This window comes from Blennius ocellaris (genome assembly GCF_963422515.1).
Source record: "Blennius ocellaris genome assembly, chromosome: 9".
Classification (NCBI taxonomy): domain Eukaryota; kingdom Metazoa; phylum Chordata; class Actinopteri; order Blenniiformes; family Blenniidae; genus Blennius; species Blennius ocellaris.
This window is the reverse complement of record NC_137658.1, coordinates 6,737,714-6,763,338: the sequence shown is the minus strand read 5'-3', so window position 1 is coordinate 6,763,338 and position 25,625 is coordinate 6,737,714. Positions and strand designations below refer to the sequence as shown.

Genomic DNA, 25,625 nt, shown 5'->3' with positions numbered 1-25,625 from the left:
AAAATGAGCCCTCTACCATGCTAACGGCTTCTGTTTCGCAGAAAAACCCGCTCACGAAGTTTCGGTTTCACTTATACTGGTAAGACTCTCTTATTGATTCTATTTCGTTGCCGAAACAATCAGTAATCCTCCATTAAGCGAATTTGTATTTGCCATGAGGTTGCGAAGCTAATGCTAAGTTAAGCTAGCTGCTCGTGGACACGTTTTTAGCAAGTACAAATATTTACAGCTGCTTCTTAAAAAAAAAAAAAAAAAAAAAAAAGTTAAATGTTGAACAGGCTACAACTAAGGTTTTTATTTATTTAGTTTTTAAATATGGACAAATAAAATGTTTTTAAAGTTGTCACGTGTTTCACTGCCCTCAGCTCGAGGATGCAGTGAACCAGCAGCAGGAATGGAGGCTGAAAGTCTGTGAGTGCTTCTCTCTGAAATGTACCTGAACGCACAGGTAAGAAGTGATGAGTTTACCTGCTGGTCGGCATCTTGTGTGAGCAGGTCGTCGCAGGAGATGCTGGAGAAGATCGCTCAGCTGGACTACAGTGCCAGCCAGCTGAAAAGTCTCAATGCTGACATGAGACACTGGCTGGATGCGGCTGATGACGAGATCTCACTGCTGCGTTCAGAGAACGACAGCCTCAGAAAGCAAGTGGCTGCGTAAGTCATTCATTACCTGTTAATGCCACAGAAACGGTATTGTCCACACAACATCTTACAGTAATTTTTTTCACCACAACACCACAGAACAGCAGGGTTGGGCTTGACCTTGAGCGTGGAACATCTGGATTTAAACACTATGTGCAGTAGAAAGATTATCCAGGCAAATTGCATTGACTGCATGTCAAAGAAAGCATGTGGACAGACATTTCTCCGTCTTTAAGCAAGTATGTAAGCTATAGAATAGAACTGAACACGAAGCTACTGCTGTATTATGCAACATTATTTTTTTCTGTTTCAATATAATTGTGTATAATTAATTTTTGGGAGACAATAGTTGAAAACAAATTCCCGTAACAACTTAAATAATATAAAATAAAGTACATTAAATCCTCCAATGTCCATTGCACATGTTTAATTGACATTGATCCTAAAAAGGCTGCACGGCCCTTAACCTCCTAGGACCTGGCGTCCACATATGTGGACAGCACATTTTCAGTTGTCTAGACCACAATACTAAATTTTGTGCTACAAAGTCCTGGTGTCCACTTCTGTGGACATCACTCTGCCACTTGGTGGTGGAATAAGAGTATAACACATTACAGGTTAGATTCAAGATGGTTGACAACACACCTTGAAATTCAGCCGGCCACTCCCGATGCAAAAGTTGACCGGGTAAAAAATTTAAAGAAATTTCATGGCTAATTCTTGTTCAGATGTATTTATAAGTGTTCAATGTTCGCTTCTGAAGTGAAATTAGACAAAAGTTTGCAACTATAACAACTCACCATGCTGTTAAACTTGATGTACACGTATGTGGACAGGAGGACTTAGTTCTGATAGTTTTGTTGAACATGTCCACAAAGTGGACAAAGGGATTGAGTTTTTAAATTGTATTTTGGGATGATTTTGGTAGAAATAAATAGTTTACTACAGTACAAGCAGATATGGTATGTTTTATTAATACATTTACATAGATTTTTATTAGATTTCTGTCATGATTTATTTTTTTGAGAGTTCTATTCTTCATCACAACTACTGGAGTTGCTGGGGTTAATTGGTGGAGTCAAGTCAGAAGTGGAAGATTTGTTAGACATCGATGATTCCATGGAGGATGCTGATTATCAGCCCCCATGACAGGAGCCAGGCAGCAGTGAGGAGGACAGTTGTGGGTGTGAGGACCCCAATCCTCATCCTATCAGAGGATGTAAACGTCTCCGTTCGGAATATCAAGGATATCGTTTGGATCGTGACAATGACAAATCAGGCACTCCCAGGCGTCGCTCTTGGGCACAGCAGGATGAGCATGATGTCTCAAGCAATGTCTCAGAAGAGACAACGCCAGGACCAAGCCATCAAGCACAGTCCAAGAAAGGACATGGGCTGTGATGGGGGGCTTCTCCGCTAACACCAAATCAAGCTCAGTTTGAGCATGAAGAGGACACTGTGGATGATAGAGAAGGCTGGACCCCACTGGACCACATGGAGCAGTACATTGATAAAGATTTGATAAATGATTGCTGATTGCTCCAATGCTGTATCACTGGCCAGAAGTTGAGACTCAGTCAACACGTCAACTAATGAAATCTCTAATTTTTTTTGGTGCTTCTATTTTGATGTCTTGTGTCCAGTATCCTGCAGTCAGGATGTATTGGTCCAGCACTTTGAGAATTCCTGCCATCACAGAAAAGTTCACACATGACAGATTTTTCAGACTGAGGAAATCACTAAATGTGGTCACTGATGATGATGTTCCAGACGTTCTGAAAGGGTGTGATAAATTCTGGAAAGTGAGGCCTTTTCTGAACCGCATTCTGAAAGGTTGCAGGTCCCAGGCTCCCCCAGAATGTGTTTCTATTGATGAGCAGATGATTCCATTCACAGGAGCTTGTCCATGGTGACAATATCTGCCAATTATGGGACAAGAAACTGAAAAGATATGTAACCATCTCGTGACCAAGTGTTATTCATGAATACAACTCCAAGATGGGTGGAGTTGACCTTGTCGATAGAATGATGAGTGACGATAGCATGAATGGCCATACAAAGAAATGGACACTGTGGATAGGCCAATGCTCTTTACTGATCTGGCTTTAGCCAGCAGCGGGTTACTGTACCGTGAAGACCTCAGTGTATTTGGTACTTCAAAGAAGAACGTCATGCAGTTCTTAAAATTTCAGATGGAAGTGGCCATAACCTTCTAGGGTCAGCATGACAATGACAACTCTGACTTTTGTTTTCATTGTCATTTTATTTTTGCACTGAGCAAAAATGAGAAGTTATTTATTTTGGGGATTTTGCGCTGAGAAAAAGCACACAATCATTGTTTATATTTTTGTTTTTGCACTTAGAAAAATGGACAATAGTTTCCTACTTTGGTTTTGCACTCAGGAAACAATGTTGCCATGTTCAGGTACCAAATATAGAGTTTTGTACATCATTACTCAATTGTGACTTTATTGTGTTTTATTGTAATATAAAACGAATGTCCACATATGTGGACATCATTTTTCTCAGAAACTACATCATGTAATAAGATAATTCTCTGTTGTAACACTCATCAGGTCCCAATAAGCCCAAATAGCAAAGAGAAATTAAAATTGAATGCCATTTAAGAGTCCGGGTCCTAGGAGGTTAAACAATAGATTTTATGAATGAGAGACATAACTTGAATGAATGGATTGTATTTGTGAGCGTGTGTGTCTGCAGCCTGGACAAGCTCATCAATGAAGTACCAGAGGAAGAAGCAGAGCCTTGCAGGGCTCTTTGGGTGGATGACTTCCATGGAATTCGAGAGAATGAGGAAAAGATTCGTGAACTGGTGCATGACTAAAAGTTTTACTCCATAACAGTTGATTCACGAAAACAAACAAAGAAGCACTGTTGGTGGATGTCATTCAGCTCCATCAGTGAAATTACCTCAGTTTACTCGTCCTGTTTCTGTGCATGCGTGTAGGAGAATAAAGCCAAGATGCTGAAGGAACAGAACGAGATGCTCACTGAGCAGGTAGACGTTTTTCTCGGAGTGCAAGTGTTTGGCTTTTGTCCAGCATGTGTGTATCAACGAAACGTTTTGAACGTTTCAGCTCAAAAGCCTCCAGCAAGAGGTGGACCAGAACCAGGAGAGCGTCACCGACGTCAGGACGGTTCCACTAACCTTCCAGGTTAACAAGTAGAATCATTTATCTCAGGTCCAGTCGTCTCATCGGTCGCTTCAAACCTGCGTTGTCGTGTATTTCTTCAGTTTGACTTGGAGGAGGCTCAGCTGGGGCTGCAGCACAGGGATGAGGCTATTGATCAGGTACAGAGAGAGGAGCAACAACGGCATGCAGTGGCTGAGTGGCGATTTGAGAAATGTCACATTGACGTTTCACCTGTGTGTGTGTGTGTGTGTGTTTTGTCAGAAAAACCAGCAGTTAAAGTATTTGGAGGAAAGCTTAGAGGAGTGCTTCAATGTCATCAAGGTGAAGATGCTCTCCTCCACTGCGTCAGTGCTAATCTCTGTCAAAAGTGAGCATGTAGTGAAATGCATTCTGCTAGATTTGCTTATTACAACATTGTAGATACATCAGCCGGAAACTCTTACCAGATGTATTATATCTTAAACTTTCTTTGTTCCCGGCACTGTTTGTAGTGAATACATGAGCTCACGGTTTGTTTTATGATACCGGCTCTTAATGGAGCAGCAACCGCTTATTGATATATTAATTAACATTAATCTAAGTTTTTTCTTGTTCCTCCGCTCCAGGACTTGAGGATGAGAAACCAGGAGCTAAACATGCAGAGAGAGGACAGACTGGATGAGAGCTACTTGTAACCCTGACACACTGACCCTGTCAGCGCAAATCTGGACTTTTCTTACATGGCGTGTCCAACCAGCTGTGTGCCGTCTTGTTTTTTTTTCTTCTCTTTTCAGTGCCATGCTGAATGATCGGACAGGAGAAAGTGAAGGCTCGTCCAGTTCTTCTCTTTCTCTCGCTGAGGAGATTCAGCTGACGGCGTCGTCAGCGGAAGTGAAAACCAGCGCCACCGACTCTGCAGATCTTCCACATGTAGGACCTCAGATATGTCTGTTAGGATGTTTTCAGAACCCCCCCCCCCCAAAAAATCTATAAAAATTCACTTGTATTTGGTTTTCTATGCAGTGTACCTGATAAAGTAGGTAAACAAGTGTAGATTCTAACTCCACAGCTGCCTTCACATGTGAAACACATGTGACTGGAGACATGAAAACCTTTGGGTTGTTTTGCCCGCAGGAGGAAACTGAGCCCGAGATGCAGCCGACGCCTCATGTTCCCCCTACTGACCTCCACACTGACAGGTACTTTATTTTCACATCTGAGAAATCCTCTTTTAGTTTCATACAACACTCATGTTTGTGTCCACGAGCATGTGGCTTTACTATTTCCTGTTTACGTCTCTCCCATCTGGTTCCCGTGTAGTGGAAGTGGCGAGGACTGCTCTGAGTCGACCATCCTGAGCGCACGGCTGTTCCTGCTCCTGTGTGTCCTCGTCGTCCTCACTTTTATTGTCCTGGAAAGCGTGTCTCTCCTCAACACCCTGTGGAGCAGATGGCACCTGATTGTACAGCCCTACTGGAACATTCAGTATGGCACCTTGCCTCCCGTCTGATCTGAACAGAGGCTCCATTTAATGTCCACTTTTGTTTGTTCAGACATGATCTCAATTAGTGTTCTGAGGACCACAAATAAAAACATCTTGGTTTATAGTCATTGTGTTGATTGTGAAAAAGAAAATACTAGCGTTAGTGGTTTTCTAGATGTATATTGTATTTTTAACCAAGATTCATCATCAGCATTTACTCTAGCTTTGGTGCCCAATGTCTGGAAGTGAAGACATGAATAAAGAAGACCACAAACAACAACATCAACACAACAACTAAAGTGGGGACAACGCAGGAAAAAATGTGCAGAGGAGACCTCCAGTCGTCTCTCCACACATGTGATTGAGATTCCCCTTGAAGTCGTGCCTCCTCCTCCTCCTCCACGCCGCCGCCCTACCCTCCTCCTCTCCGGCTGGGAACAACGCCTCCTCCCGGGAGGAGACCGCCACTGAAAAAAACCCCGCGTCTATATTCCAGACAGGAGGTTTTTGCTGTGAATACAGGAACATTTATTTATTATTATTATTTATGCGCGCGTTAGTGTTTCGCAGACAGTTTGTTTTGGAGGCTGAGATGCTGGCGCCGGGCCGAGCCTCGCTCCTCTCTCCCCCCGCGGATGGAGCCTCCTCCTCCGGGAGCAGCTGAGAGATAGAAAAAAAAAAATCGGCGGAGGACCCGCAGCTGGACGGCTCGATCCGGTCCGGAGACAAGGGAACGTTAGAGAGGAGGAGGAGGAGGAGGAGGACAGACGGAGGAGGAGGCCGCATGTTCTGAGCAGTGCAGCCGGCGGAGAGGCGGCGGCCGGCGGGGATGAAGGCTCCGAGGAGACCGGGGCAGACGCAGCTCCTCCCCCGGTTCTGCGTCTGTGGGGTCGGTCTGCTCGCAGCCGCCTGGATCTTTCGCTTCATTGATGCTGCAGGTACCTCCAGTACGAAATGGAAGACTGCACCCTGGTCACTTCTTGTCTGTGTTATTTGTGGTGTCTATCGCCCCTATTTGCAACATTAATTCGTTTAATTTACCAAATGCAGTATAATAAAGTTAGTTGCCATGCTGCAGCTGTAGGTAGATAATAACATACAACATAACAAATAATGTTTCCCTTAATTGTCTGGTCTTTTTTTTTTTAAGGCTCCCGTGTTTCATCTGTGGACATCTCCTTATTAAAGAGAGAACACATCCATCTGAAAGAAGGCAATGAGAGTGACAGTGTTTCCAGATCTGGTGAGATTTTCCAAACATGTGACACACACACACATGCACACACCTGCACAAGTAAGACTACAAACCTGTGTAGATATTTAATGAAAATCTCTGTTGTGCTTTGTGACACAATTATCTGCGTGTGTGTGTGTGTGTGTGTTTTAATTTGTTTTTGTGCATAGAGACGGTGTGAAAGTGTTGCCACCTCTTCTCTGTTGACCTCCTCTCTGGTCATCCTCACGCTTCTTCCTTCAGCCTTCACATCTTGATGTTTGAACACAGTCGGGGCCTTTGAGGGACCCAGTTGCTAGGAAACTGAACGCTGGATTTGTTGTTGGATGTGGTGCTCCCCTGGAGCTGTTCAAAGAGGCCTGGCCTGTCGTGATGACCTGCTGATTAGTCACCTCTCATCAGCAGCTCTCATTACTTCTGCCTGTGCTGGGATCAATTTAACACTGGCAAAGAAAGAGGGATGCTAACTTATGGTTTGATGCTGAGATGAATAGCTTTTTTTTTTTTTAAGGCAAATTAAAGAGATCACACAAACAAGAAAATTCAGCTACAATACAGAGAAAGAGCCTGAGAAAAATAACCATGTTGTGGTTTTCAAGAGCATTAATTACAACAGCGTGATTTTTGATTTCGGTGTCTGAACTGAGCCATACGAAAGGTTGTCAGACTGTCATTGCACATCTGTGTCTTCACCGTGACACGTGATTTGTGTTTGTCTGGAGCGGTACGACGTGGCTTCTGTGCAACATCTGGACCACTTTGGTCACAGTGAGATCTTTGCAACCTTCATCATTGCTGGGACAGTTGTGAAAGTGATTCGGGAGCAGCTTTACAGAAGACAGAAAGAAAAAAAAATCCGTGCAGTGAATTGTGGCCCTTATTTGTTGTGGCCCTGGCAGTGCTGGACAACAATCCTTCTCGGATGGCATGTGACTGACTGTGATGCATCATCTAACTCAAACCAAACTGAAGCGCCTCTCGACTTTATTCCTTTTGGATTTTGGGAGAGCTGAAAAATACGTCAATGAGTATCGGGTTGAGAAAACTGGTGCCTCAGTCACAAGGCTGTGGCGCAGCTTTGATGGGGGGAATACAAAGTCAGATTCGCATGCTTGCAGATTTCACACATGCCATTAACAAGCCGTTCAGGGGAAGAAGAAAAAAGTTATCATCATATTGCTGTGGAAAGTTTCAGCCTGACCTGAATACAAAGATGTTGTATTCACTCTCAGAAAAATCAAATATGAAATTATTTTTAGTTTTCAGCTCAAAATCTGTTATCAGGACATCTTTTTTTTTTCTTTCTGTGAGGCTCCTGAATGTAATTTTCAACTGGGTTGAGCTTTGTGCCTCTCCTCCGCAGCTGTCAGTGAGTTTCCTGAAGACATCTTCAGTATCGACCAGAGGCGACACGGAGCGGTGCTCCTGCATGTTCTCTGTGTGAGTACCAGCTCTGTCTTGAAGCCAAAATCAACATTGAAGATGTTTTGTTAAAACTCACAGGCGCCTCTCCTGCACCTCGCAGGCCGTCTACATGTTTTATGCCCTGGCCATCGTGTGTGATGTTTATTTTGTGCCGTCGCTGGAGAAAGTGTCAGAGGTATGAGCTGGATGCAAATATAATGTATAATGCAAATACTTCAGGTTCACCATGTTAAAAAAAAAAAAAATGTCTCCCTTTGTTTGGTTTACTTTCTGTGCACATCAACCTTTTTCATGATTTACTGTACACTCTGTTATTATTATTAATATTTAACATATATTTCAATACAATGGGTGTTTTTTGCTGTAACAAGCTCTTGATAGACAGACTATGTATTAAAGGATCGGTTCATTTTCAATAGAAAACGTTTCATCTCTTCTCCTCCAGAATCTGCAGCTCAGTCAGGATGTTGCAGGTGCAACCTTCATGGCTGCTGGGAGCTCCGCCCCCGAGCTCTTCACCTCTTTGATTGGTCAGTAATGGCTGAGCCCTTTGATTCCTGCACGGCAATTACCTGCAATCACATGCCCATGATGTTGAGAAGTTAAGAGTACACGGGCAGTTTCAACCATCAAGCATAGAGTAGGCGAGAAAAAAAAAAAAAAAAGTCACGCAGAGCATGTTTTATTTTGCTTGATGGTTCGTCCATCTCTCGACTGAACTACTCACACTCATTACTGTGCACCACTTTCTCTCAACTGTGTCAGAAAACATGAAAATAAAAGAAATACAAAAAGAGGAAACAAAACAAGTGAATAAAATCTTTGAATCACTTTATCATCACAAACGCGTCGCTATACTGTGATCAAATATGTATTTCTACTGTCACTTTTAATGAAACACATGACATACAGATAACTCAATGGCCTTGGAACAGTTACAGTATCTTACTGTGGAAACTTTGCTCCAGGACGTCCGTGTTTTATTCTGAAGAAGAAGAATAAAGGGTATAAAAGTATTAGATTGATTCTAGGCCATCTAAACAGTGACGTACTATAAAGCACAGCAGCCCAGATCTTGAGAGTATGAACCAACAGAAGAAAGAAGTTTGTGCTATTAACAAATACAGAGAAATATCCATAGCTTTTGCAACTCTTTTCTCATGTTCATTGACTTTTGCTTTTCATGTTCCAGGTGTGTTTATCACAAAGGGAGATGTTGGTGTGGGGACTATTGTGGGCTCGGCTGTCTTTAACATCCTGGTCATCATTGGTATCTGTGGCATCTTTGCCGGGCAGGTATGTATACCCTGTAGGCAGACGTAGTCTCTTCCAATTCCCGAAATGCAGATTTGACTGAATTGCGTCGTCTCCCCGCAGCCCATCTCTCTGAGCTGGTGGCCTCTGTTCCGTGATGCTGTCTTCTACATACTGTCAATAGTCGTGCTTATTCTGGTGAGGAATTCGCTCTCGTGAAAATACTGTGACTTTTTAAACTGTTTCCCTCTTTAGATTACTGAGAACATCCCATCCTGTATGATCAACCAGTAGGACTTCAACAGAATCCTCATTAACTATCTCATCCTTGTTTATTTTTAATTTTTTTTATTTTCAGGTGATCTATGATGAAAGAGTCATGTGGTAAGACGGATGAAAAGAAAACACATTTTGTGAACAGTTTGTGAAGCTGTGTTAGAAGACAGTGTGTTTGTTTCAGGTGGGAAACGATCATCCTGATCTCTATGTATGGAATCTATATAATCATCATGAAGTGAGTTTTTTTTTTTTTTTTTTTTTTTTTATTTCCTTGTGTCATATATTGAGATTTCTCTTCGATTAAACCGCTGCACAATCTTTTATCATTGGAGACACTACACTCTCTGTGTGTGTGTGTGTGTGTGTGTGTGTGTGTGTGTGTGTGTGTGTGTGTGTGTGTGTGTGTGTGTGTGTGTGTGTGTGTGTGTGTGTGTGTGTGTGTGTGTGTAGGTTCAACAGGTCTCTGTGCTGCCTGGTGGAGAGACACTGCAGCCGGGCAGGTCAGCCGTGTCTCAGCACTCTGCGACGGGCGACCGCTGTGGGCAACGCCGCGGACTGCGACAACGACATGGTGCCGTTGAAGCCAGGTGCAACAAATCGTGTTTGTTGGTGTGCATGTGTACATCCAAAATCTCCAAGGCTTCCCACCAGACTCGTGAGCCGTGTTCAGCAGGCCTCCCGACACAGTTTAGGCTTCCGGTCGGTTCCATTTCTGTCCCCAGTGGAGTCTCACGGCCTGAAATAGAACTAGACCACATTGATGGACAAGTTCTTCCACGTCATTTCTTCTTTTTGGTTTCTCCATGTTTTACTCTTTCCCCTTCAAACTTCAGTTGTCCTCTTCGCTCCCATCACAGACTCGTGCGTGGTGGCCGGCCAGGACTCGGCGGTGGTGGATGAGCTGCTGAACCTGCACCCCCACCAACTCACCTTCTCAGAGGCAAGCCATCCGCCTTCTCATCTCCCCGCATCCCCACCCCCCCTACACCCCCTTGTGGAAATTACACAACAGTGTCAGATTAACGCCGGGTGTTTATGTTTGAATAATTACATCTTTTTTTTCACCCACAACCTGTCACGGCTCACACAAACATACAGGAACAATAGAGAAATGGTCATTTCAGATGTGACAACGCTAGAGCCAGAAAATCTAAACAGTCAGTCGAATATTAAAGGAGTTCAACAAGTTGCCACTTTAGCAATATCAGGCAACATGAAGTCACATGGTGACGACAAGGCCATTACTAATATTTATAAGACAATTTGGGCTGAAACTGAAGCAATGAAGTCGTCAAAAGTTTTCTTCTTATCTATACAAAGTCGTCTCCCCCCTTTATAATGCAGCTTGGTGAACGATATACACATGCATAGATAGAGGGAGAGGGAGAGGTCTAATTCATAATAATATCCCAGAAACAAAAGGAGTCACAAACTCAATCTCCAGATCTGCTTCCTCGCTCCCTCGGCTCCCCGGCATGTCTGCTTGCTATTTCCAGTGCTGAATTAAAGTGCACCTGCCATCGCTGTCTCTCCTCTCTTTTATTCCTCCGGTCGGCGTTTCTCAAACTCCCTGTCCTGAATGCGAAGGACCTGCCCGGCTGCCCGATCACCTCTTCTTCCTCTCCTCATATTCTGACCCTCGCTTGAATGAATGAATTTCCATAACGCCTGCTGCTGTATTTCTCATATCATCTTGTTTCCTCTGGGTTTTTTTAAAAAAAAATTTTAATGTCTCCACTTTGACTTATCCCACAGAGGCAGAGACTGATTCGGTCCCGGGTGAGCCCAGAGGAGGGGGGAGCCGCAGGGGAGGAAGGTTTGGGTGCCGCGGCGACGTGGGGGAGGGAGAAAGGAACGGCGGCTGAGGGAGACAGGCAGCCGCCGGCGGGAGAGAGGGAGACGGGAAAAGAGGCGGGGGGAGATGCAGGTGGAGGAGGAGGTCAGCCTAAAGAGGAAGAGGAAGAGGAGGAGCAGGAGGAGGAAGAGGAGGAGAACTCTCCTTTCAAACCTTTTTACATACCAGGTGAGTAGAAAAGTGAAAAGGAGAATTTGATTATTTCAACATGGGACTGGCGACAAAGTCGTGGGGTATAAGTCTTATGAATAAAGTTAAATACTCACAATAAAGTTAGACTATTTTAAAGCAAAAAGTAACATACATCAAGAACAATTCCATAAAGTGACATTGCAATAAAAACACACAACTGTACAACACCAAGTGAAAATATATATTTGACAACAATAAGCTGTTGTCAAAAACCTTAAAAAGCACTTTGGTTTCCACTTCACCTCTTTACCAGGTTTATTTTAATCACAATATAAAACACAGACTCACAGACACCAATGACTTTGTGTTTGTGTCCACGTGTGTGTTTCTGGCAGACGGCTGGTGCATGCGCCTCAAGTGGCTGCTCTCCTGGCCTGTGAGCGTCCTGCTTTACTGCACCATTCCCGACTGCAACCTGCCCCGCTGGGAGCGCTGGTACCTGCTCACCTTCCTGTCCTCCACGCTGTGGATTGCCCTCTTCTCCTACCTCATGGTCTGGATGGTGGGTGACGGGAGAGACGCAGCAGCGACGGAACGTGGACAATCGGGACACACGAGTGACCTCTTTTTGTCTGTGTTAAGGTGACCATCATCAGCTACACACTTGGAATCCCAGAGGTGATTATGGGCATCACTTTCCTGGCGGCCGGCACGAGCGTTCCCGATTGCATGGCCAGCCTCATCGTCGCACGACAAGGTGGGTTTAATCCCGGTTGACACGTTACATTCCTTTATGATTCAATTAGGATGATGAGTATGTAGATATTATTGTGATCCTCATGGAAAAAGATGCCATTCTTCACCCTCGTGCTCTCCTTTGTTGATCATTTGTGGTCTTACGTGTATAAATCTATGCAGGGATGGGCGACATGGCCGTGTCAAACTCTATCGGCAGTAATATCTTCGATGTGCTGCTGGGCCTGGGCTTCCCCTGGGCCCTGAGGACCCTCATCGTCAGCTATGGATCAGTGGTAACGCCCGCTCCTCTGGAACCCCACACTTTACACATGCTGTGTGTGTGGCTATTTCAACTCCTGCCGTGCTCGTACTTTTGGTCTCATGGCGGTCTTAGTTACACGCCATCTCTTCTTTTTAAATGTCCTCAATGTCTCGTCCACATACAACTCAGAAACACATGCAGTGTTATTATATTCTATTCTTTGATATAATATTTTCTGTAAAAATGACTAACCGAATTACAAACTGAATAATGAAAACTATTTATATACGTATTTGTAAATGACCTTTACGACTTTACGACTGCGATACCCCCGTCCGGCCACCAGGTGGCCGCAGCCCACGCTTTGAATCGCTGATCTGTAATTGTAATTTTCTAATGTTTTGTGTTTAAAATCAGAAAGAAAAACTCCAATTGAGCTGTTATCAGTATACAAAGACTGTGTAATAGTTTATTTTTTTAGTGTCCCCCTTTGAAAGATTGTTTGCTGTCCACTACAGTGAGGCTAAAGAGCCGCATGTGGCTCCAGAGCCATGACAGGCAGACACCAGGAATAACCCTCTGATTTGAAAACAACTGACACAAAATACCAGCAGCAGTCCAGTTTTTAAAGGTTGAACGCAGCATGTTGATGTTTATTTTTCAGGTAACAATTAACAGTAAAGGTCTGGTGTACTCGGTGATTCTGCTGTTGGCCTCAGTCACTCTCACTGTGAGTAAATCTCCACAAACCCTGATTCAGAAACGGCATCCGGCAGGAAATTAAGTTTCGCCTTTTATTCCACATTGGGCTGCAGTAAGGACACACTGTGTTTCCCCCTCCTCAGGTCCTGTGTGTCCACCTGAACCGCTGGAGGTTGGACCGCAGGCTCGGATTTTGTCTCCTGCTGCTGTACGCCATCTTTCTCCTCTGCTCCGTCGGCTTCGAGAGTCTCTAAAGGATGATGAAACGTCAATTCGTACCTGCTCAGTAGAGTCATTCCAAACCTTTGATGGGGGTACTTTCCTACCTGAACCATAACCCTCCTTTTCCTTTTTCCTTTTTTTTTTTTTTTTTTAAATTCATTTACTGTTCTTGACATATTTGCCTCTTTTTGTAATAAGTAATGATTGTTATTTATTACTTGTGATTGATTCTACTATGAGCATTTTAGAAAAGGTGGAGTCTTTTTCGTATTCAACCCTTAACCCTGCTTTGTCTTCGGCTGCTCGGCAGATTGTCTCAATCCATCTCACTCTGTCCACCTCATTCACTGCGTCATTAATCTTCTCTGAAGTCTTCCGCTTTTCTTGTCTGGCAGCTCCATTCCCAACATCCTCTCTCCAATACATCCACATGCCCAAACCCTTCGTACCAAATGTAGCGACACTTCACCTCCACCTCAGCGTCATTACAAGTCTCAGTGCTGTCTAGTAAAGCTTTCCCTTCACTCCTGCTGCTATCCTTCAGTCCTGTCACTCATCTCCATCCACTTCGCACTGCCTGCCTGCACTCCTTTCTTGTCCTTTGCATTTTTAAACAACTTTAACCGCTCCAATTTTACTCCCCCCCACTCCTTGCACCTTCACTTTTCATGCTTCTCTCCCTCCCAACACGTTTACCTGAATCGAAGTAACTCCGGGGAATTCAGGTATGAAATTACTATTTATGTATAAAGGTATGAAATTAAAAGGGTACGAATTGACCATCACCACGAGAGGACACACACACACACACACACACACACACACACACACACACACACAAAGCCAAACGTGTTCCACCTTCACTGTTGCCATTAATCAAATGTACGGAGAGGTACGGTCTCTTTTCATTTCACAGCGGCTGTACATGTTGGAGCAGCGTTGCCATGACACCAGCTGCCTGAAAGCAACATTGTTTACCTTTGATAAATTAGTATTTTACATAGTTTTGTACCGAAGCACCTCCAGAGCAGACCAGAAATGATGCACTGTCTCGCCAACAGATTTATACAGTATTGAATTTGTATTCTAAAGAGATGATTATTGTATGTGAAACCCTGAAGTGTGTTAAGTTTACTTATTATCACTTTACAACTGCCACAAGCAACCTCAACCACCAGATGATTTTATGTGTGAGTCTATGTAGTTGCTTCTCGGTTTGTGCACTCCCTTCATGTCCGGGTTTTCATCCCACCTCTGTGTCTTTAGCTGTAAACAAGCATGGCTCTCCATCACGCTCCAGATAATTGCACTAAGCCACTGTTGTCTTGGCCTTGTATAGAAGATAGGCCCCGCCCCCTTTCCTCCTTCCCACAGGCTTCTCAGTGCAGGGATCTCATGTTTTTTTGTGCTGCAACAAAGGTGATTATATGCTAAAAGTTGTTGTTGAATGTGTGTTGTGGAGAGAAAGTCCCCGAGTGCAATAAAATGCTTTGTTCTGTGAGGAGTCTTTTTTTTTTTCTTCCCTGTTTATAACTTACTCAATTTAAATTTTATTCATTTGCACTGTGACACAGTTCATGGAAGACGTCGTCCTATACTGAAGGGCCTTTTCCGCTTCCCGTAAAATTATGTTTTCTTACAATAACCATTCTCTCATTACGACTCGGAATATGTGCTGTAGTGGTTCACAATGAGAATGTGATGAGTTTGCATGTTCCTCCTGTCCGGTGCATGGGAAAGAAACGAAATTAGGCTCAATGAGAAAAGTGAAATTCCATTTGCTGATAAACAAATCCAAATGATTCAGAACTACAATGATTTCGCAGTGGCGTTTGTTTACCACTCTTGCCGGACTGCGAAAATGGCCATAGTTCTTTTAGTTTCACTTTGGATGTGAAGCCCTGTTAGGTTCAAAACCTGCAAGAATGAAAAGAGAGACAACCCCAGTATCGAGAGCAATAAAGAGTCAAAACAATAAGTCAGCTTGTACAAGGACAGAGAAATGAATTCACCTCAGGAGCTGAAGTTCACCGATCTGCCACGATCTTCATTTCTCTGCCCAGTTTTATTCAAAGTTAGAGTAGGCGGTTACATTTTCATACACAGACAAAGCAGGTTAACACTGGTTTCCAGGCCTGTGTGTGTGTGTGTGTGTGTGTGTGTGTGTGTGTGTGAGTGGTTACACTTCTATATGGTTCACACAGTTGAAGCAGGAGTCTCAGATAAGACGTACCCCGGCCCAGAGGCCAGAGACCTTGAAGAGTCTCAGAGTGGTACAGTTTCAATAATACAAAGACTCGTGCCCTTGCAGGTGTGAAACAGTGAACAGTGGTTATAATAGACATGCATGAAACAACGATAACTTACAAAATGTTAATTCCCATTATATCAAGTACTAATAATAAACATAAAGTACAAATTTACCTAACAAGCCCTTCTTTAGAATTTGTAACAGATCTGACACAGTGTCATCCTGTCCTAAGTGTTGAAGCTGAGAGGTTTTCAACCTGCAGCACTGCAGCAGCAGGGACGGCGCTGGAGGGTTAAAGGAGCTATCCAGGTGCTGAAAACAAGCGACAGTCATCAGCAGAGGTTCATTTGTGGTTGTTGTGGCAACTCTTGAGGTTGAATTCTTCAAGACTTAGGGTCTGGTTCAGTATGAACTGTAGTTATAACCTACGCTGCAGAATCAACCATCTCCAACACCTGAAGTAGAAGTAAGTGCTTTGGGCCACGGACCCGCTGGCCGAAGCCCCTGCTGCAACGCTTTATGGTTACAAACATCAGGTCTATTTGACTAAAATAGTGAGAGGAAGTGGTGCAATTCATGTCTCATAAAACTTATAAAATGTTGAATTCATAACCTTCAGACTTCTGTGGAAATCGCAGATTACATATACTCTTTTCTGCTATTGAATATCTGCAAAAACAACAGTGGACAGGTAATTCAAAGTGATTTTTTTTTTCTTTTTTATTGTCGGGCTAAATCAGCATCAATACCAAAAGAATGTAAAAATAAAAATAGTACAACAAAGTACATCATCTTACAAATACTCATAATGGAGGTCTGACATATCAGAAAAGAAAATCAAATAAATTCAAACATGTCACAGTCATAACAAAAATAGAAAAGGTCAATACAGTACATAGAATGCATCAGGAGCTATATATTGAAGTGTCTGCTATACCATAGACTTTACAAAATTCTACTAGAAAATACTCCCAATACCAATGGAATATCAGGTAATACAAATTGTGTAAAAAAAAAAAAAATTAAAAAAAATACAATAACAGAAATAACACTTGTGATGCGAGTGTGTGCATTCATACAGGTGCAATCCGCATGCAAATCCACCTCAGTGTGACAAATGATTAAAGCAGCTACAGTTTGTTAATGACGGAGTGTCGTCGGATAAATTGCAGTGGTTTCACATGATGTGAACAGATGATGCCACTGCCAATCTAACGCTAAAACGCCGTGTCCTCATGGTCGCGTTTCGGACTTATAGTGACCTAATATATGAGGCTATGGTCATTTTCTGCAAAAAAAAAAGGAAGAGAAAAAAGAGAGACAGCAATGGCGATAAAAACTAAGCTTGCCTTCACTCCACGTTGATGGTGAAACAAAAAGATGACATCACACTAAAGTGTTTAGTATGATCTGCTCAGTTTTGTAGTGTTGGGATGAAATGACTGTGGAGCAACATAATCAATTAGAAAAATGGCTTAAAGAACAAACAAAACAAAACAAAAAAAAAACAGGAGTTATGTTACCACCTCAGTGTGTCGGACTGAAGAGGATTCACGGTCCTGTTGGTGTCGTGTGTATTTCACATGATGGTGGATCTTGGCACTGACCCGTCCTCTTCAAAGGATAAACACTCCAATGGATCAGACATACATACACAGACAAAATGCCACTACGAAAGCCCACTAGTAACCAGAACAATAACAATAATAATATCAATAATTGTAATAATAATATTTCTTGACCGTATATGTGGTGACGTCTTCCTGTCATCACTCTCGGGGAGTAAAAATAGAGAATTTGGCAGAAGAAAAACTGTTTGTCTCGACAGTCCGCGGCTGTGAGTGTGAAAGGGTGCAGATAGTTAGCTTCAATGCTAATCCGTTGGGTTTTTTTTTTCTTTTCTTTTTTTCCCAGGGATCGCTCATGGAGATAGACGTTACTATGGTTACAGCATGAGCTCTGCCACTGGATGTAGCGTGCGTGTGCGTGTGTGTCTGTGTGCGTGCATGTGTGTGTGTGTGTGTGTGTGTGTGTGTTGGGTCCTTGCAGGCAGGTTGGTTGTGTCGAGTCGACCCCCCACGTTGTGTGGTCGGGGGTTCTGAACCCCCCCCAGTTGATGCTGTAGATATGAAACTCTTCTGAAGCTGACCGGTCATCTGGCTCAGCTCCATCTCCGCGCTGAGAGGAGGCTCTGACGCTTCGATAGGGGGGCGGGCGGTGGTGGTGGTGGTGGGGGGGGGATGCTGGGTGTCATCGTGTTGTGAGGGGGGGAGGTTGGAGGTGTCGAATGTGATGTCACTCGGGGGTGGAGCTCTGGTTCTGCTGGTATATGGAGGCTTTGTCCTTGAGCAGAGCCAGGCACAGGTGGCAGCTCCAGCTCCCTGGAAGGCAGAAAACGCATTAAAACTGCCGTCAATCATCACACCGCCCTCGTCGCTAAACTGTGCAGAGTTTCACGCCGTTAGAATCTTCTTTGTGCCGTTTAAACATTGAAACGTCCACAGCGGTAGGCTCCGCAAATCTAAATCTGGACACGCTGCTGTGGGACACTGATAAGAGCAACGTGGGACAGATCCTATCAGCCGGGTGAAAGCCGCTTTGAGCCGGCGATATCGGCGGAGCGCCGGCATGTGATGATCCTCCTCTGTCGCGTTATCTTACCCTCAGGCGGTTCGGTCATGGGGGGAGTTAGACAATACATGTGGTAGCCTCGGTCACAGTCGTCACAGAACAGCAGCTGGTCCTGTGAACACACGTCATGCGCTCCAGTTAGTGTTTTTGATTTGACTTTTCCGTTTTTGTCGCAGTTTGTTGAGCGCCACCACGTTATGCGACTGGACTTTTCAACAAAGAGGCTCACGTCATTCTCGGAGGTGCCGCACACGTTACAGCACTTGCACTCGATGCATTGCCAGCGGTACGTCTTCACTGCAGCCATCATCACCGGGGTGAACTGCAGGCACGTCGGGTGGCCTGCAGGACAGAGCGAGAGAGAGAGAGAGAGAGAGCGTTAAACATCTGGATGATGCTGCTGGGCGACAACAAGGTGCGGCAGTCGAGACTGACGCAGGGAATGTTTCCTCAAATTAAATCACACCTCGTAAAAAGGAGATGATTACTACGTGAAAAGGACTCAGTCACATTTACGACGGGAACATTACCTGGTGATAAAGGGTCAATCTTCCTGCCAAAAGACATATTTAACATTGATTTGTTTAAAAGCAAAGCACCAGAAATCTGCCCGACTGACCATCCAGCCGTGGACTTGAGTCTTTTAGGTATTTATTAAACTGGAGACGTCTTTAGGACATACTTGTATTTAAATATGTTTATTCATGGTTCAATCAGCTTGTGTTGAGTATTTTTTCTGATTCTAAAGAAAAAATCTAAAAAACTTTTATATAAATTGCTTCTGAGCTGACGGAACTATTTCTAGGCGGCGTTTATCACAATTTAGTTCCACTGTAAAGTACAACTAAACTTGATTCTTTGCAATTTCCTGTATAATTACATATTTTGCATTTTGATCCCATTCAAATGCATTTCACTGGTATTGAAAACAAAAAAATCGCATCATATTACATTCTTGATGAAAGAAGTACCTAAACGCTGCAGGTTTGATGAGTGGAAATGGTGGAACTTGACGGGGAAGAATTGGTTTGTGTGAATACTGACCCACACACACCTACGTGTGCTGCAGAGGAAACGGTTTGTACCTGAGCGTCCGCAGTCTGAGCAGGAAACCAGCTCCTCTGACTGGCCGGTCTTCTGGTTCAAGGTGGAGTCTCCCAGGCAGAAGTCGCAGTAATCGTTGGGCAGAGCCAGACCGTTGGGACCCTTCTTAGTTGCTGAGTGGATAAATGAGTGAAGAAAGTATTCAGTGTGTGTTTGCAAGACCCAAATTCCAAATGAGAAAGACGAACTTGTTCATATTTCCTCCATCAGATTCATACGCTGTGGCCAAAACCTCTGTGTCACATCTGTTTTTGTTTTTTGTTTTTTTTAAACTGACGAATGAGTGATAACTGACAAAACACACCTTGTCTGTATTTGCTATCACGGTGACGCGTGCAAACAGAAAATCAACATCGATGCGGTGAAATATATATTGCAGGGGAAAAAAAAAAAAAAAGATGGATGATATGCTTGAAAATAAAAAAAAAAATTTAAGAAAAAAGGAAAAAGTCAGGTGCCCCAACTGTGCAGCATGTTTCAGTCATAATCATGGACACTAATCCCAAAGTTGAGATTCAAAATCATGAAAATCAAAAAAAGAATAAAAAATTAAAAAATGACAAGAGTGGTGGGGGGGAAAGAATGAGAGCGAGAGACTTTCCTCAAACAATCACACACATGCTACACAGCATGCAAGCACTCTTTCCTCCCCTCTCTCTCCCCGTCTCTTTCTCAGCACTAGAGAGTGACTCACTCTTCTGCTCCTCAGGCTGGCGAGGAGTGGGTGGTGCCTCGATCTCCTCGCGGTCCTCGCCCTCCTCCTCGGCCAGGTGAGAGTGTGTATAGTGGTAGCTCAGGCCGGGACGGTTCTTGTAGCGCTTCCCACAGACTGATACACACACATACGGTCATACAAAAAGTGTTACAGTGACGGCGGCTGCTTCAGACAACCGGCCAAAGAGGCCCAAAGTGGAAGCGCAGGTGGAATTGCGCCATTTATCGCCCCCCCCGCCGCCAAAAATCATTTCGTTTTTTCGCTTGATTAAGAAATCGACGGACACGCTGGTAGCAGAGTCATTCAGCAGAGGCCAGCATTTGCACAGTGGGGGGCCAACAGGAAGTTACAAAGCGCACAGGGAGCAGCATATCAGCAGGAAAAAAAACTAAACCAACGAACAGGAGGAGGGGGAAAAAAAAAAACAAACAAAAAAACCCAGGGGGGAAAAAAAACGAATCCAGAAGGAAAAATATTTCAATTGAAATCATTATCAAACGTTAGTTCCAGGAGGGGTCTTTCAGATCAACCCCGTGCACGGCAGCATGGCCTTGTCCTTTGTATTTCAGGGAGAAAAAGCCAAAGCCCGCCTTGCTCACATGCATCAGACACACAAGAGACGCTACAAGCGAAGCTCCTACTCACTGTCGCAGGCGTACGGTTTGTCCCGCTCCTCCAGCGCTGCGGCGGCAGCCTCCGTTTTCTTTTTACCATTTTTGTCGCTTCGGCCCTTGGAAACACCGGACAAGTCAGTACAAGTGAAACTCAAGTTGAAATGTCTTGTCGATGGAAGGATTACACTGGGAATATTTGACGACTCAATGCCTTCAGGTGAGTCGTTCTGCAGTGTCTGCTAGTATTTGGGAAGATTCTACCAGGGACTGCAGGAACAGCACAGCACTGCCCCGCCGCCCGGTTCCTCAAGAAACAACCCCCGAATGAGTACTGAAGTTAGTTATATTGCAAAGGTTGACAACTTCTTGAAAATGAATTCACATAAGCCGCCACCAGGGCTGAAGTCAAACGCCATCCCCCAAACTCCATTCGTCGATGAGCATCCTGCAAGACTGTAAAACGAAAAGACACCTACCTTGGACTTGCTTTTCCCTCGCCTCTTGGGCGTCTCATCCTCAAAGTCTTCATCGTCCAGGTCGTCCAAGTAGTCGTCGTGGTCGAGGACCCTCTGAAGAGAGAAGGTCTGGATCAGTGAACTGTATGAGATGCATCGGCCTTTAATTTAGACTTTAAAGCGAGAAGAAATGAACGTCTACTCTGAAAATCTAGAAGTTAGAGAAAACTTCTGGAACTGGATCGTTTCAGATTGCAAAGATAAAATAAAGTGCCCTGTGACTGTATATTTTAGTAGCTGCATGGATAATTGGAAGAAAATTAAGACTTGTAGAAATGGTATATATCATCAACAAACGCATATGATTTGCTTGTATATGTTTCAGTGGTGACTCAAGATTGTAAAAAAAAAAAAAAAAAAAGATGTCAGATAATTCTCGGCTCGACTGTCAACGCTCTTACACATGAGAGATCTGATCTAAACTGTCTGGTGCCGCAGCCGTGTGGGATTTGCCCTTTCAGCATTATCACACTTCACGGGCGCCGCTCCTGACAGGCAACATTAGCGTTCGGCCAGCTCTCAAGTCTGACCTTACGGATGCGCCCAGAGGACGTGTGAGTGGCGGCCGATGTAGCAGGAGGCTCCACAGTGGCCGCGTCGTCCTCAGAGCCGCGGAGGTCCGACACGCCGCTCCTCCTGTCCAGGGGCTCCCCTTTCAGCAGCGCCTCCAAACTGCTGCCATCCACCGCCCCGAGAGCGTCTCGCTTCAGACCCAGCTCCAAATCAGCAGCTTGAACCGGGAAGAACCGCAGCATGAGCAAGAAAACAGAATCCAAATATAACAATCACTGACACACACAACCACTTCCTCATACTTAACAATTATTACACATATCTTATAAAATGCAAGAGTATGGTTTGTGTAGAAAAATTTAAAATCCAACCTCAGGAAGGTGTTCGTGTAGAACCGTTTGTTCACTGAAATTGTTACCTGCTTTCAGAGTAGGGAAAGCCAAGCGGGGATCCTCAGGGGGATGAGAACGCCGTTTCTTTCTCCAGCGACGAGCTGGGTAGGTGTACAGCTGTCCAGGAGCTACACCTAATGTGACACAATCACACACACAAACCCACCCCCCCAAAGCAAACATCAGCATTTGTTCATAGGATTTTAAAACGTAATCTTTGTTATGTCATCAAGCCACAAGTGAAGATTTGAATTGTATACCTGCACTGCGGTGTCTCTTCTCCATCCAGATGTAGCAGTTGGACTGAGCCACGCCGGTCTGCGAGTCCAGGAAAGGCATGAGGATGCTGCGCTCCGCGCACAGGCGAGCGTTGTAACTGTGACACTGCTCGATGGCATCTCTGTAATACTGCTCTCCCAGCCTGAAATGTGGAGGTTGGACACTAACAGGTCAAACAGCACAGATCAAGACAGACAGGTTAATAATTTATGTGGAGTAATTACGGCGAGTAATAAAGTTAATTAAATAAAATGATCAACACTACAGGCCGTTCATACAGAAAGCATTCATCCTGTTCGACAATAGTTGCGATTCATGAAATCAACTCTGGTGCCCACTTGTAACAATTCAAATACATTTTAATAAGAGAGAAAAAATACACAATGTCAAGCCAATTTCAAGTGCCTATAATTCCATTAATAGTATCCTGACTAGTAAATAAACCGGTAATTGTGTATATTTGCAGCTTTATATAATCACTCTTCCCAAATTATTTATATTTGCACAGCAACTTCAACAAAGTAACGGAGTGATAAATTGAGCACAAGTAAATAAATGAATGAATGAAATCAGGAAACATTATTGGAGTGAAGTGACACCCAGAAATAAGTCAACTATCAACTGATAGGTGTAGCTCAAAATGATCATCCAATCAGACTAAATAAATAAATAAATAAATAAATGAACAGAATGGGAGAAAAAAAACAATCAAACAATGAAAAATACAGATGCAAAATAAGGGAAAAGGGTGGGCAAAAGAACAAACTGCAAAACCCTGGAATCAATAGATGTTGGTGGACCCTCAGCACTGTGAGCCCTTTTAAGATAAGTTAGCCACAAAAGCGTAGGTGAATATGAGTGAATAGCTCTCATTAATGACCTATTATTTACTTATATGCTGTAACGTAGTCGAACCGTGCGAGACCCAAATGTTGTGAGAGAAGGACGTTATGACAAACACCAAGACGGCCATCTTCGACGTATCTAACACGAGTAATGGATGTTGCCTTCCTTCCTCACGGTTACAGTATTTATCCTGAGCTTCACTCAAAACCATTTGTCGCATCGTCAGACGCGACTGTCGCCCCGGGCTTTGGTTTAACTTCACCACATGCGACGTGTTCGCGGGATAAAGGCAGCGTGGCTCTAGGAGCAAGTCGGTATTAACAGAAAACGACGGAGGACAGTCGGAACAAAAGGTTGATTGTTAGCGAGTCTTCCGTCACAACAAAGCGCCCGCCAACCTGTCAGCTCACCGGAGTATTAACTCTTTCCTCCGACTACATGCGGAATAACGATGCCGAGTGCGGAGCCACTCCGCGCGCCGAGCCCGAGTGGCGGACTCGGGCAGAAACCGTGGCTAAATTCATCTCCGCGAAGGCTTTTTAGTTCTCTTAATATTTGCCCATAGCTAACGAGCTAGCCGTAGCTCATTGGATAACGTTATTCTCTTGGGACAATTATTGTAGGCAATTCGGAACCCGGGACGCGGCGCGCGCAGACGCTCGCGCTTCGTGTCGACGCGAAAACACGTCGATGGAGCGCACGACTCCGTGTAGCTAGTCCCCGAACTCTGACGATAAATAAAGGTAAACTTACACTTTCACAACACTGTCGACGGCCGCCGCCATGTTTGCTTATTGCGGTTGTGCGAAGAGCCAGTGCGCAGGCGCACAGACGTCAGTGACCGTGAGCGTCCCCGTGCGGTGAGAGGGATGAACGTGCACGTGCAGTGGAGCGGCCAATGGCATCAGGCAAGATGGCATTCATTTGGGTCAAGCTGCAAAACTTTAAGAACGTTTCGGTGTGCCTTTCAAAATATGAAAATCTTAGATTTGTTTCCAGTCCTAAGTATGGCTCACTCGGGAGATTGTCAATGTTTTCCATTGACACACACATCTTGGAGCTGAATGAGACTTACTTATGTTAATGACGAAAAAATTCTCAATATTAAATTAGCTTCCTTGCTGTAACAGTTTCGGAATTTCTCAAAATATGTCTTACTATTCACAGAAAATGGCCTCTATTCCTTTTTATGTCCTATATGTATCAACATAGAATAGAATAGAATAGAATAGAAAAGAAATACTTTATATAAAATCCCAAATAAAGTGTATATTATATAGTCCCAGCAGCCCCAGGGTGGTGGCCTGGAGCTGCTGTGCTGCTGCTTCCAGTGGCGATGTCTCACAAGGTGAGTGGCTCTGCCCGACACCAATTGAGACCTTGTTCAAAAAAACATTTTTTTTAATCTAATTTGTTTTCAGTATGTTTTATATGTTGATTACATAGTGGACTTGGGAAGAACTAACTAGATCGATTCTGTTGGGAGAACTTGCTTGTAAACCCTCAGGAGACAAAATACACAGGAATCAGACTGAAAGCGATTGAGAAATTTAAGAAAATCTCAATAGTTTATTGCTAGAAGAGACAAATGTCACAGTACAGCCTTCGCAGGATTGTTCGAGGAGTTTGCCCAAAACAATCTTCAACAGATCAGCCTTTCATAAAATGAAATAAACAAGAATTGTTTTAAGATGATGCAGATGCAAGTCTGCACTGCAGGCGATGAAGCTTAAAAGTGATACGACAGGTCATCCATTGGAACACAGACTGCAAAATTCACACATGATTATTTATGAGAAAGGCAATTTTTAATAATGTATTTTTATAGGCTATTTTCCTGCTCAGACAAAGCTCTGAGATGCCAAAGTGGCTAATTATAAAAGTTTTAAAGAAATCTGGTTTGTTCTCATAAAGAGTGATGTGTAATTTTGCACTCTGAGATTCAAGGATGAGCTGTGTCAAAACTTTTGGAATCTGTGTGCTCCTTTTGGTAACATTGAGTCTACAGTGCAGCAAGCATGTTGATCTTTCCCAAAACAATTCAGCTGTTGAGAAGGCGCCGTCTGACTTCACAGATTAGACAAACACCTGGACAATCATGCAACGGTTGAAGTGTGACAGTGTCTCTTCTTGCAAGAATAATGTAATAAAATGGTCTTAAACCTTTTTCGAATCGCGCTCAGTGTCTGTCTTCTGTCTCGTTGAGGTTTTTGTTACGAGGAAATTCTTTACGTTCGGTAGTTTTCCCATCATTAGTTTGTGTATTGTCATTTGTGTCCCCCTTGTGTCTTAGTTGTTTTGTGTTGGAAAAAAACTTAGTTATCGTTGCTTCATGTTTGTGTGACGGCCTTGGGTGCTGTCGCCAAGTTGGCAGATTAAGAACATCTTGTGTGTTGGTGACGC

At 43.8% G+C, this 25,625-nt stretch overlaps 2 protein-coding genes across 3 annotated transcripts; one reads left to right on the top strand and one right to left on the bottom strand.

Annotated features, from left to right (window-relative positions):
* Positions 1-6,088: 6,088 nt before the first annotated feature.
* LOC308134657 (sodium/potassium/calcium exchanger 3-like) lies at positions 6,089-13,394 on the top strand (the record flags this gene model as incomplete). The annotated part of the gene is made up of 16 exons (XM_080502429.1): positions 6,089-6,197; positions 7,857-7,933; positions 8,019-8,093; positions 8,364-8,448; positions 9,111-9,214; positions 9,296-9,370; positions 9,531-9,556; positions 9,633-9,686; positions 9,902-10,038; positions 10,309-10,391; positions 11,207-11,474; positions 11,834-12,000; positions 12,081-12,195; positions 12,357-12,469; positions 13,103-13,168; positions 13,284-13,394. 16 exons carry the CDS (start codon positions 6,089-6,091, stop codon positions 13,392-13,394), a joined length of 1,665 nt encoding a protein of 554 aa, XP_080358555.1.
* Positions 13,395-16,346: 2,952 nt separating this feature from the next.
* On the bottom strand, positions 16,347-24,262 carry LOC308134726 (zinc finger protein ubi-d4-like). 2 transcript variants are annotated; one of them, XM_080502500.1, is made up of 11 exons: positions 23,976-24,262; positions 22,358-22,518; positions 22,124-22,231; positions 21,723-21,922; positions 21,154-21,246; positions 20,709-20,793; positions 20,043-20,177; positions 19,330-19,461; positions 18,474-18,586; positions 18,275-18,356; positions 16,347-17,994 (listed from the first exon to the last, which is right to left on the bottom strand). In XM_080502500.1, the coding sequence occupies exons 1-11, from the start codon at positions 24,005-24,007 to the stop codon at positions 17,909-17,911; spliced, it is 1,227 nt and encodes a 408-aa protein (XP_080358626.1). In that variant the 5' UTR covers positions 24,008-24,262; the 3' UTR covers positions 16,347-17,908. The 2 variants fall into 2 exon arrangements, with proteins under 2 accessions (XP_080358626.1, XP_080358625.1); XM_080502499.1 differs by having other exon boundaries at positions 18,275-18,586.
* Positions 24,263-25,625: the final 1,363 nt, after the last annotated feature.